The sequence below is a fragment of the Malaclemys terrapin genome, chromosome 3 (assembly GCF_027887155.1).
Source record: "Malaclemys terrapin pileata isolate rMalTer1 chromosome 3, rMalTer1.hap1, whole genome shotgun sequence".
Taxonomy (NCBI): domain Eukaryota; kingdom Metazoa; phylum Chordata; order Testudines; family Emydidae; genus Malaclemys; species Malaclemys terrapin.
This window is the reverse complement of record NC_071507.1, coordinates 18,550,260-18,564,276: the sequence shown is the minus strand read 5'-3', so window position 1 is coordinate 18,564,276 and position 14,017 is coordinate 18,550,260. Positions and strand designations below refer to the sequence as shown.

The 14,017-nt window shown below is 38.4% G+C and overlaps 1 protein-coding gene across 1 annotated transcript in view; it reads left to right on the top strand.

The window, feature by feature from the left end:
- The window catches only part of PPP3R1 (protein phosphatase 3 regulatory subunit B, alpha), an 82,400-nt gene extending 69,319 nt beyond the window's left edge, over positions 1-13,081 (top strand). The window contains exons 3-6 of the mRNA XM_054022394.1: positions 701-877; positions 5,115-5,174; positions 6,434-6,618; positions 10,889-13,081. Of these exons, the coding sequence (XP_053878369.1) occupies positions 701-877; positions 5,115-5,174; positions 6,434-6,618; positions 10,889-10,936 (470 nt within the window). The 3' untranslated portion in view covers positions 10,937-13,081. The remainder of the gene's footprint in view (positions 1-700; positions 878-5,114; positions 5,175-6,433; positions 6,619-10,888) is intronic.
- Positions 13,082-14,017: the final 936 nt, after the last annotated feature.

Below are 14,017 nucleotides of genomic sequence, written 5' to 3'. Positions count from 1 at the left end.
ACAAAGTAGCACTACTACTTTCTGTTTTACATAAACTAATAAAAGCATAATTGCCTTTCTTTAAATATTACCATTAATGCTTAGTTTAATGGTAACTCTTAATAGTTTACTACTACTTATTAAAAATCATTCATGATTTTTTTCAGCTGTTGAAGGATTAACTATAAATGAAAGAAATGACTGTGCTTTCAGATGGAACCAATGAACACCCTGCTAAAACCCCCTCCTCGAAGGTTCCTTGGTGTCAGATGCTGATTGGGAGGGCATCAGGCAGGCCCAGGCTGGGGGTTTCAGAGCTAGGAAGCTGCACAGCCAGCTGCAGTCATTGGTGCCAGAACACACCACGTGACCATAAATAAGAATTAGCTTAACATTATCAATCCTTTAAAATCTTGAGTCAGCATACAGTAGTTATACAGAGTCACAAGGTTGTGTGCTATGGCTGGGGCGGGGACAAAAATTGGTAAGTGCCTTTTGATAGCTTACCATAAAATTACTTTTTGAAAAGCTTACCATAAAAACGTTTCAATATAAAAAGTGTCTGCGATCATTGCTGTAGTATATAAGCTTTGCAGAGATGTATAACAATTGTGATACTGGAAGAGAAATATTGAATTAAATACATCAGAGCAAACATTATAATTAAGTAGCAAATTTGTACAGTGAAATCTTTCTGAAAGCAGTTTTTTTTCCCCTTTAGTTGACGCAGATGAGATTAAGCGGCTAGGAAAGAGATTTAAGAAGCTTGATTTAGACAACTCTGGTTCTTTGAGTGTGGAAGAGTTCATGTCTTTGCCTGAGTTACAACAGAACCCATTAGTACAGCGAGTAATAGATATATTTGACACAGATGGGAATGGAGAAGTGGACTTCAAAGGTAAGATACAGTGCTCTATAATACATGATGTTGGCATTTTCTTAGAAGATCTAACTCTTGGAAACTGTTAATTTCAGCTCTGATGTAAAAAAAAATAGAATAAATTTTGTAAGAGCAAAATAAAGTGTGAAATCCACTTACAGGTTTAAGGGTGAAACACACTTACAAGATACTTTTATATATTAGAAATAGATACGAACAATTCCTGTGAATGTGTATATAAAAGACTTAAATGTATTTATTTCCTAATGCATAACCCAATATAACAATTTCTGTTGGTTTAACTATTTTGTTTAATAATCTTTCTTACTATTCATATTCTTAACTTCACTTTCATCCTTGATATCCATTTTAGAGTATATTAGTGAAACAATATTAATCTAGGCATTCTAAAAACTATTTTCCTCCTTAACATGAAAAAGACCTGATGGGTGGGAGAGAATTACAAATGTGTGGGTTCAGTTTTACTTAACTAAACTTTTAAGAGACACATGGAACTAGCTGTAGCAATCTCGGAACTATTAGCAGCTGTAGCAATCTCGGAACTATTAGCAAGAGTCATAGAAGATGGGTAAGATCCCAGAGGACTGGAGAGGGGCAAACAAAGAGGACTCGAGCAATTATAGACCAGTAAACGAGGGAAATAGTCTTGATGAAATTACTATAAGGTGATTGCAGAGCTGGTTGAAAAAACATACTCAACAAGTAGTTATCAGTGGTTTGCTGTCAAAGTAGGAGGGAGTATCTGGTGGGATTTCTGAAGGGGGTCAGTCCAGGATTTGAAACTATTCCATATTTTCATTAATAACTTGGATAATGGAGTGGAGAGTGTTTATAAGCCTTTCAGATTACACCAACCGGGAGGGGTTGCAATACTTTTGGAGGACTGTATTGGAATTCAAAAAGACCATGACAAGTTGAAGAATTGGTCTGAATTCAACAAGATAAAATTCAATAAAGATCAAGTGCAAAGTACTTCACTTAGGAAGCAAAAATCAAATGCACATGTACAAAATTGGAAATAACTGGGTAGGTGGTAGTACTGCTGAAAAGGAACTGGGCATTATAGTGCATCACAAATTGAAACGTAGTCATCAAGGTGATGCAGTTGCAAAAAAGGCTAATAGCATTCCAGGGTGTGTTAACAGGAGTGTTGTATGTAAGACATGGGAGGCAGGTAATTGTCTCGGTCTACTCAGCACTGATGAGGCCTCAGCTGGAGTGCTGTGTTCAGTTCTGGGCTCCACACTTTAGGAAAAATGTGGGCAAATTGGAGAGAGTCCAGAGGAGAGCATCAAAAATGAAGAAAGGCTTAGAAAACCTGACCTATGAGGAAAGGTTACAAAACTGGGGAAATTGAGTCTTGAGAAAAGAAGACTGAGGGGCGACCTGATAAGTCTTCAGATATGTTAAGGGCTGTTATAAAGAGGACTGCGATCAATTGCTCTCCATGTCCACTGAAGGTAGGACAAGAAGTCATGGGCTAAAATCTGTGGCAAGGGAGATTTAGGTTGGATATTAGAAAAAACTTTCTAACTGTAAGGGTAGTTAAGTTCTGGAATAGGCTTCTAAGAAGTTGTGGAATCCCCATCATTGGAGGTTTTTAAGAACATGCTGGATAAACACCTGTTATGCATGATTGAGGTCCTGCCTCAGTGCAGGTGGCTGGACTTGATGACTTCTCATGGTCCCTTCCAGCCCTATATTCATTTCTGTGATTCTATAAATATTTGGATCTAAATAGTTCATTTTTAATGAGAAATAAGTTCCAATTTTTTATAGCCTTTTCAATAGGATTTTTTTCTTGGAATATTTCCTCAAGATTAAGGTATTACACAATTACTAAGATTAAGACTCTGTCATGGATATTTTTAGTAAAAGTCAGGGACAGGTTGTGGGCAATAAACAAAAATTCATGGAAGCCGCGACCTGTCCCTGACTTTTACTAAAAATATCCTTTGGAGGGGACAAACAGCGCTGCTGGGGCTTGCAGCTGCTCCAGCCTCACTGCTGTTCCAGCCCCCAGGGGACTGACCTCGACCAGGATCAGGACCATCACTCCGGCAGGCCTGGGACCACTGGCAAGCTGTTCCAGGGGCCCCTGCTCTGGGGCTGGATGCTGCTCCGGCAGCCCTGGGCTGATGTCCCAGCCAGCTGCTTCAGTCCTGTCCCAGCAGAAGTCACGAAAGTTCCATAAAATAATGGAATCCGTGATCTTTGTGACAGAATCGTATCTTGTGTGTACATTACATCAGTACTAGACCAGGTTTCTTAGACTGGTGTGGGAATCTTTCCAGGATAATTTGCAACACCTTTGGGTTCCATACAACAGTCTCTTCTGTGACTAAAATACCTTGTATGTGATATTTTTCTATGACAGTTAGTTTAGATTGAAAATTGTTTTTCTCTGTAAATTACAGAAATTATAGAAGTATTGTATTTCTATTTAATAGTCTTTTTTACCTGTAGTTTGCCACTTTTTCAAACAAAAAAGAGAGAATGCTGATATGACAAAGCAAAATCAGTCTCAATTGAATTCTAAAGTAAGTGTTAGAGAGCTACATTATTTAAAATGTTGCTCATTTAGAGGGTCAGGGGCTGAGTTATTCCAATGCCAAATTATCAGATTTAATATTTCTTTAATTTAGGGTCCAATCCTCAGAGTGGCAAGTTTTCTTTAACTCCCATTGAAATTAATGTAGGATTTTTTCAGGATTAGACTAAAAAGTCTTTTTCTAATTTTTCCTGTCTGATTAGAATTTACCAAATTTCAATGATATAGATATTTTGATCAATAAAATTTGAAGAAAACAGTAAACATGAAGTACATTCAAGCTGTTATAGCACAAGAGCAAAAAACAAAACCCAACTAAATTGGAATGTTTGAATGTTAAGACTATTTTCCTCAACAGTGTCATCCTCTAAAACTATATAAACATTGCACATAATAATTGTCAAAATACACTTGTTAAAGCGAGGGTACTATATTGTTCATGAGATTATGAACTCAAATAATGTGATTGCGAAAAGCTGTAACAGATGATTTAGCACTAGTCTGATTTTTGTATCATAAAATGATGCAGTCATAATGTGTTTTGTGGCAGTGAATCTACTGTTGCCATCTGGCCATGTTTGGTGACTTACGTAAATGAATGGTAGTCTCAATCCAGTTTTTGCTGAACAAGTGGCCACCTCACAAAAAATATCATTGCTGGCACGCGTGTGTAGACACTGCAGGGAAACTTGCATTGCTTCTCCTGTTTTCTACCTACTTTTTTTTTGTAGAGAAACTCATTTTCTGATATCCATCTAACATCTTTCTCAAACACAGGAAAAAAGTCACTTAAATCACATTAGTACAGCTGTATCAGATCTTCTGTTCACTCTACCTATACATTTACAAAAATATTTTATTAAACCAGTTTGGTGATTTTATTGTTAAAATGGAAAACTGTTGGGGATTTTTGCCAACAAATGGTAGTCAGTATTTCCATTCTAATGGTAGCCTTTGTACTTTTTTCTTTACTGTATTTTAACTACAAAATTCTTATTAGGTCAGCATCTTACCTTCCAGGACTTCAGAAAGTCCTGCTCTGGAGTCTGATCCTATGTACCTTATATCAGTAGTTCTTTTGATTCTTTGCTGTTACACATGTGAGTAAAGGCTGCAAGATCTGGCTCTGGGAATTGCGTGGTTTTGGAGTTTGTTATAGTTTGAGTGTCATTTTGTTAATATTCACATTTATTTATAACGCCCTTCTAAAAAGACTATTTATGTGCCTGTTTTATTAAAAATATGGTCACGTTCATGTAATCCAAGATGAAATTTAGGGCTTGATTTGAGATGAACTGAACACACCACAACTCCAATTGAAGTCAATACAGTAGGCGTTTCAAGTCCTTATTTATATAAATTGTATTTCTTTGAAAGTCCAAGCTTTTGATTATTTTAAGTACATTTTGATATATATTAGTACATTGGGCATGGTGTTTGGTTTGAGGTGCTTCCTGCTGAAAGGAGCTAGAAATGCCTTCATAAGGATGTGGCGACACTATTCCTCCTTGAGGTAAGCTGTGTTCTAAGGACATTCCCAATAATACAGTCTTGTTTAAAAAAAAAAAAAAAAAAAAAATTAATTTCTGAATATTCTGGTTTCTGTTTGCAATAAACAGGGTTTTGAAAATATATATATACACTACTGATTTGTAAATGCTTTTCCTGACCTGTATTCTTCAGAATTTATAGAAGGAGTCTCCCAGTTCAGTGTCAAAGGGGATAAGGAACAGAAGTTGAGGTGTAAGTACTTTGATTTTTTATGACCGCTTTTCTGATATTTTTCAAATGTAGTTTGCTTTTAACAAAACATTTTTCCTCCTGGGGTGCATGTTCTCTGACAGAAGTCTATATCAGGCAGGACAGGTGGAGACTATCTTGAAGGAGTTGGGACTCCATACCTCTTGAGGAGGTCACTGGCACCTTCACAAAAAGGCCTGAGCATGCTGCCTCTGCAGCATTGTTGCATTCCCTACTGAATGAGCAAAACGAAGTCCACATCCTTTTTAGATTAAAGGAATTATGAGCAATGCACATCATTTTGCTTTTGACAGTATGTAAATCATTTGATTTTTGCTTATACAATAAAACAAAGAAATACTGAACTGTTCCTGCAAAATTTTGACAATGTATCTTTCAGAAGCATAATATGGTCAAACCTTTGCTTTTTCTTTTAATCTTTATTGCAATAATTAAAGATATAATATGGATGTAGGAAGGAAAGTTGTTACCACGAAATATTAAAAAACAACACTCCACCACTCCAGATTTAGACCATGTCCAAATGGCTTGCTGTAAACTGACCAATTGGGGTGTTGATTAGCCAGGCCACAGAAGGCCATGGTTATGTCTCTAATGTGAGTGGCCCAGCTTATGATGCACTTCTTGTTTGCTGAATTCTTTTGTTGTTTGCTTAATGTTGTCAGTGTTAATGGAATACTTTTACACTCAGGGCTTGCCTACACTTCAAACATTACAGCGCCGCTGTAGGACTTCAGTGTAGACACTACCTATCCTGACAGGAGGGATGCTCCCATCGGCTTAGGTAATCCACCTCCCTGAGAGGTGATAGCTAGGTCGACAGGCGAATTCTTCTGTTGACCTAGCACTGTCTACATGGGGATTTAGGTTGGCTTAGCCACACCAGTCAGAAGAGTGACTTTTTCACACCCCTGACCAATGTAGTTAAACCAACCTAATTTTTTAGTATAGACCAGGCCTGAGTGTTAAAAAATCTCTCCTACTAAAGGGTTAAATAAATTATAGTAGAATTGTTCACTGTTCTTTGTCTGATATAGTAGGATCCTTGTCTGCCAGGATTTATAAATTCATGATTAAAAATCAATGTGACTATAGAAAACAATGCAAAACCTTTTTTCTCAGTTGTACCATATAAAATACATAGTTATGTATCTGCCTTCTGAGAAGTGTTCAGTCTAGTGGAAATTTTTGTTGGCAAGTCATATTTACTATTGAATTTTTCTTTAACTCATTTTCTGCAGTTGCTTTCCGGATTTATGATATGGACAAAGATGGCTATATCTCCAATGGGGAGCTCTTCCAAGTGCTGAAGATGATGGTTGGGAACAATCTCAAAGACACTCAGTTACAACAAATTGTAGACAAAACCATAATTAATGCAGATAAGGATGGTGATGGAAGAATATCTTTTGAAGAGTTCTGTGCTGTAAGTATTCTCTAGGGAAAAATGTTGATATTTAGATTTACTAAAATTATATCTAAAATACAGTTTGACCTAAAGAGACTGGTTTTACCACAATTACAGTAACTCCTCACTTAACGTTGTAGTTATGTTCCTGAAAAATGCGACTTTAAGCGAAACGATGTTAAGCGAATCCAGTTTCGCCATAAGAATTAATGTAAATGAGGGGGTTAGATTCCAGGGAAATTTTTTTCACCAGACAAAAGACTATCTATCTATAGATACACACACAAACAATTTAATACTGGTACACAGTGATGATAATTGTGACGCTTGGTTGAGGTGGTGGAGTCAGAAGGTGGAATATTTCCCAGGGAATGCCTTACTGCTAAATGATGAACTAGCAATTGGCTGAGCCCTCAAGAGTTAACTCACACTCTACAAGGCAGCAGGAATGAAGGGAGGGGAGACAGCATCGCAGACAGAGACACGCACCGTGGGGGGGTGGGTGTGTGTGTGTGTGTGTGTGTGAGAGAGAGAGAGAGAGAGAGAGGCGCATTTCCCCTTTAAGTACGCTGACTCTACTCTTAAGTACACTGCCTTGTTAATTAGATCAGCTTGCTGAGACCGCAGCTGCTGCCAGCAAGCTCCCTCTGTCCTGAGCCCTGTCATGTGTCCCCCCATTCTATGGAAGATGGGGTAAGCGGGGTGCGGGGGGGACACCCTGACATGAGTTCCCCCCCACCCCACCCCGCACAGCAAGCAGGAGGCTCCTGGGAGTAGCTCCAAGGCAGAGGGCAGGAGCAGCACATGGCAGTGGGGGGGGGCAGGGACAGCTGAACTGTGCACAATTGGTAGCCTGCTGGGCAGCTGCTGCACGGGGAGCGGGGAGCTGATGGGGGGGCTGCTGGGTCCACCCTGGTTCCAAGCCCCCACCAGCTAGTTGCAACGGGCTGCTCTTCCTGCAAGCAGTGGACAAAGCAGGTGGCTGCCTAACAATGTTAGAAGGGAGCATAGTGCAACTTTAAACGAACATGTTCCCTAATTGATCAGCAACGTAACAACGTTAACCGGGACAACTTCAAGTGAATTGTTACTGTATATTTAAAATATGACTATTGCTCATATCTTACATGTCTAAGTAAAATTAATCATAAAATGGCTGATTGCATTTATTCAGGATTCAGATGTTTCAATTTGACTAAGACCTGTCTATAGAAAAAATTATCAAAATATTGTGCTGCAAATACAGTGGATTAATTTTTGCATCCTTTTTGTTGAGATGTATAAAAAACGATTGAAAACTACCCATGTCTGGGAATTGCTGTATGGCAAAAGTGAACTTCTGGATCAGCGGTTCTCAAACTGTGGGTCATGACCCCGTTTTAATGGGGTTGCCAGGGCTGGCTTAGACTTGCTGGGGCACAGGCTGAAGCCCAAGCCCCACCGCACAGGGCCAAAGCCCGAGGGCTTCAGCCCTGGGTGGCAGGGCTCAGGTTACAGCCCACTTGCCTGGGGCTGAAGTCCTTGGGCTTCAGCCCCTCTCCCCCACCTGGAGTGCTGGGGCTCAGGCTTTGCCCCCTCCACTCCGTAGGGCAGCAGGGCTTGGGCAGCCTCAGACTTCTGTCCCCTGTCCTGGGGTCAATGTAATAATTTTTGTTTGCCAGGAGCAGGTTGTGGTGCAGTGAAGTTTGAGAACTCATGTTCTAGATTGAGAAACCTGAAACAGGTGCCTTGGATTCCAGGCTTTCAAATGGTAGAAAATAGTGGTTCCTAAACTGTTTGTAGACCATTAATGGTCCATGGAAATTGACTGTCCTTGTTTCCAGCAGCAAAATTCATTAAAAGTAGATTTAAAATACCCAATACTTTTCTATAATTGCTTTTTCATCTAAAAAGTTATTATAGTAGCCACAGGGACAGTCCATGATCATGGATGGGAAGGGAGGTGCTGTTTACAAAAATGAATACATGGAAGAGGTGCTCTGAAAGAGACTCTCAAAGATGTCATAGAGTTTAAGGCCAGAAGGGACCACCAGATGATCTAGTCTGACCTTCTGTATATCCCAGGCCACCACTCACAGATTAAACACAACAGCCAAAATGAGATCAAAGTAATACATCCCACAGGAGACGAGTATTATGTGCCACAGGCAGAGAAGAGGAGGGACCAAGATGCAACAGTGCTCGAGGCCCCTGCAATGGCAGGGAAATGATCAAGTGAGATATATCCAGAGAATCCTGGCAAGTGCCACAACCATATCCTGCAAAGGTGAAAAACCCATAAGGTCACTGTCAGTGTGACATGGGGTGAAATTTCTTCTCATCCCCTCAGTTAGACTCTGAGCATGTGAACAAGAATCAGCCAGCCAAGCACCTGAGAGAGAGAATGCTTTTGCTAAAAATGTCACAATTGAAGGGGTGGATGGAAATAATCATCAGAATAACTTGATTTTGTGAGATAGATACTTCATGTCCTGCAAGAGCTGGCGGTGCGATCTGTTTACTTGGTTGGACCAATATGAACGCATTCAGGACCAATAAACTATTCTAAGCACTGGTCCTAAAAAGTGATCAACAAAAATAATTAATTGAAGTCAGAATTTTAAAATTTATTTAATATAAAGCTGCAGTGCATTTGAATTATCGTGTGTCTGATAATCATGCCTTTGTAATTGGGGATTTTTATGCATATAACATGCTCACCCGTGAGACTGAATTAACATGAGACTGTATATTTTTCTTTTTAAAAGGAAAGTAGTAAATTATATACTGAAATACAAGTGCTTTTTACAAAAACGTGCTGAGGAAAAAATCAAATGATCACACATGACATTAATATGTATGTGTATTTTGATTTTATTATATTTAAATTGATGAGTATGGAGGCATGTAAATCTGGATGGCTTAATGAAAAAAGTATTGCGTACATGTATGCTCTTTGTATGAGGTTATAGCTTCAGTTCAATAGAAATCATTCATTCCTCATTAAGTGTGGTGTATGGGTTGAGTGCAGATTTTGAAAACCTTTTCTCTTATAGTACTTGGAAACTTTCTTAAAGGATTAAAATCTCCATTTTTCATGCTGCTTTAATTAAGAAATGGCCACATGGAATTTTACCAAACTTAAAATATAAAATTTTTGTATTCTGGACTAAGACCAGCATTAGAAATACAATAAGGAGTAAATTTTCTAGTAATTTATTTGCATTAGTGAACAAGAGCTTAGAATGAATTCCCTTCTCAAGCATGACAACAGCAGTGCTGCCAATACATATTTAAATAGGTGATGTCTTTGTTGTTCCCTAACCTTTTTCACGCTTGTATTGTCTTGTTCTCTACTCCTCCATTGTATATACGTTGTCCTCAGCATTTCTTTTACAGTTTTTCTGCCCATTTCCCCTCTGCTGTTTGTTCTCTCTCTCCTTTCTTCAGTTTCCAATATGTGTGGGTTTCTTCCATGTTTGTTTGTTCTGGTTTTGTTCTGCTCCATACCTCACCCATTCCTTTCATTCCACCTCTCTCCATCTCTGCCTCCCCTCATGCCATTGTTCTTTGATTTCCCCTCATTGATTTTTCTCTCACGTTTTGTTGATTTTGATGCGTCCTTTACCTCCACAATCATTTTTCTTTGAATTTCTTTCCCTTGTTTCGGCTACACACTTTCCCCACTTTTCGTTTGCACACCCTTTCCTCCCCTGCCTCCTTGTTTTTGCATCTTCCCTTAGTTTTCTGAACATGTGTATCATGCTGTTTTTGGAAGCTCCCAAGTACTTTTTGGCTGCTCCCCATATTTTTTGTGCAAGCCCCTTCTTTTACCAAGGATGCCAGTGGGCTTCCCTGAGCTCCTGGTTCCTCATGTTGACTTCCAGAGGTTTAATTTTCAGTGATAGTTTTCCTATTCAAGGAGGCTTGTGTGTATGAAAAGCATAGCTGACAAATAAATTCAGAGGTCAGTATAAGTGGATCTAAGAGAGAATAAGCTGGTATGATTTATTCATCTGGCTCCCTCAGTATGTGAAGTGCACTAACATAGATTCTGTTACACGTAACCTACTTGCCATAACTTACACCCCCTTATGTGTTACTTGTGAATTTGGCCTATTCAGTCTATGGAGTGTAAGCTGGTGTGGAAAGGCCAGAAAAGAGGGGCGCAGCAGAAAAAGCAACTGACTGGAGGTAGCAAGTTGTTAAGAGGATGCAAGTAGAAGTATGTTTATGTGGTGTGCTGTTTAATATAATTTTACTAATTCTCAGTTCTCTTAACTTTAAATGTTTTTCATTGCCATTTCAGGTTGTAGGGGGCCTAGATATCCACAAAAAGATGGTGGTAGATGTGTGACTCTTTTTAGGGCACCACCCAACACTTTTGCTTTCTTCTCCATCTCTGAAGATCTGCTCAAGACGTCCAGCAACGCTCTCTGTGTATTTAAATGGAAGTATTTTTCTCTGTGAAGCCACATTTTCCAACATGAGCCTCATGAAGCCAACTAAGTGTTATTGAACTTTATTCTCTCAATAACTCAGTGTAGCACTTTAAAGTCTGAAGGACAGCAAGATGGGAAGAGCATATCAGTGTGGTGGAGAAAGGGAAGGGGTTGGCTTTTTAATTTATTTTTCTTCATCTTTTATAACAAGGAAATATCTATCTATATATATATGTGTGTCTATTTATATATAGATATATATGTAGCTTTCTATATGTAGTAGTTAGATGGGCTTTAATTTAATATACTTGATTCAGAAACAAAACTAGAGTACAAAGTGCCAAGCAGAACATTAACAGTTCAATATATGGATATACATCCTTACTTTTATTTCACACAGTTTTATATTATATATATATATATATAATAGAAGAATGTAAAAATTTAACAGGGTGTTAGGTCAACTGTTTTCCTTTTCCTGTGACTGTTCAGATGTTTCTATATATTGACTGGCTGACAAAGCATTGCTTCCTGTTAATTAACCTTAATTACATTTTTGTAACACAGGAGACTGTTTATTTATACCTGTTAATATATTACCAGGGACTGTCTCTCTTTGCTAAATAACTTGTAGTACAGCTCTGCTTAATAGTATGAGAAAATATAGTTTAATGCTAATGCCAAGAACTAGTCCTTGTATGCATATAGTAACTGCAGCATGCTTATATGGTCACTTCATTCTGTCACCTACTAACTGGGAGCAGTTGCATCTATTAAATAGCCCTAAGGATATATAAATCAGCTGTGAGATTCATTTCAGATACAACAGCTGAAGATGTTTGTTGCATTCATGATTTCTCTTGCACTTAGCTTAATGAAATTTAGGATTGATATAATTGTGCAGGATTCCCATTTACTCATTTTATACATTACTTAGTGCGATTATAAAATGTTTATTGCCACTAAATTTGTTTCAACCATAACAGTTTCCCCTCTGCATTTTAAAAAAAGTACTACAGGTAGCATAAATAACTGGTAATATTTTATATATATCCCTATATCTATAGAGAGATATATGTATATAGGATTCATACGGGGGGGAAATCTTGTTAACCTATGCCATAGAGAAGGAGTAAAACTTCACGTTATCTAAATTTATACCTCTTCCTCTTCTCCAGTCCTTCAATTGGAGAATTTTTTTTTCTTTCCTAGATTTGTCCATATCATGATTTCTAATGGATGGTAACTTGATATATTTGTGTGATATAAAAGTAGCGAGCCATGTTTTACAACTTTATATCATCCCTTCCCTTTTCTGCAATGGTACTATTGGCTGGAAGAAAAACACATTTACTAGATTTTTAGGATAGTACATCTTTGCTGTATAGCAGTTTTTCTATTAAAAAATGTTTTATAATCAACAGTGGAAAGGACAGGTTGTATGAACCTACTTAAATGGAGCACCTGTCTGCCATAGCTGTTCCTTCAACTGAGTGCTGCACATCATGGGCTCTGTCTGTGAGAGAGAAATCCAGGTGCTTGGTGTCCTTGCATGACATGAAGTTTTGCATGTAGATCGAATTGAAATGTTCCTCTTGTTTACATAATTTGCATAATTTAAAAAGATAATGTTGCCAAACTTTGGTAAATGTTAATGTTCAAACCGAAAATCTCCACTACATGTAACTTTCTTCCTCTGGATCAGTACGTGGCTTATAATCCCAGCCAGTGGTTGTATCTGTTCCATTGTCAACTGCCATGTGCTCTGCTTCAAGGGGGAACTAGTCTTTTGTGAATTTTTTGTACATAAGTATTTGTTACAAACATTTTAGCAAATGCTTTCTATTTCTCTTACTTGCTTGTGCATATCTTGGCTGGCGTTCTAGAAAATAGTACTATTGTTATTTCCTTATCGGGGGGGATAAGGGTTTTTTTTAGTTTGTGTGGGGAAAATGGTTATGTTGAATGTTTAGTTTTTCCTCTGCATGCTACATCATATGTTGTGGGAACTATAGAACCTTCATACTATATGAATAAAAAAATAAAATATGTGAACCTTGCCATAGTGTTCTAAATGTTTTTGTTGAGCTTCGTGTCAGGTGGCTTTACTTTACATTTTAAAAAATTAATGTTGCAGAACTAATTCCATAGTTGCTGTTATTCTAAAGAAATTGGTTATTGGCACCATAAAATTCCTATTTAAAGTGCTTTGAGTGTTAGAAGATGCAAGCTGTTAGTGGGAACATTGCCAGTGTTTCAAAGCCATCTGCTTTTTTTTAACTGGGGCACATGACTTTATAAAGGTTATTTTTCTCCTATATGTTCATCTGCCAATCCAGAAGACATTAGGGAGACAAGGTGGGTGAGGTAATATCTTTTATTGGACCAACTTCTGTGGTAGAGAGAGAAGCTTTCGAGCCACGCAGAACTCTGCCTCATAGGACCCACCTACCGTCATGGAGACAGCTCAGCTAGCTCAAATGTTTTTTGGTGGTAAAAGGAAGCTCTAATTTAAATGCAAAGATGACAGGCATTTTGGAATGATCTTTGTCCTCAGAGGCAGGTGCACTATCCTCTGAAGAAAGCAGAGGGAAAACGCAGTTGTCTAGTTTCTCAGTACTGAAAAACACTCCCTTAGTCTGGGAGTGTTTTTATTTCAACCAAAGCCTGTTTATTTCACTGCTTTTGATGTCCCACTTCAGAAGAAGCTTCTTTTGGGGGCTAGCCCAGTATGGGAGGGGAAGGAGTGTTTTGTCCTTCAGTGTAGCACCCAATGCTAGCTTTACAGTAGTTTCCATTCATTGCACGCTTACCTCAGGAAAACTCCTGTGCAATGTAGCTATTCTTTCTACTACTCTCAAAGTTAATGGTGTGTAAAATGGCAGGACTAAATTAGTCTAGTGTAATGCTTTCTTCCCACTTAACTAGCCCCTCATTGGTTTGGGGGCAAAGATGTCTGAGCCCTCCCCCAAAAAAGCAGTACAAGTACTAATGTG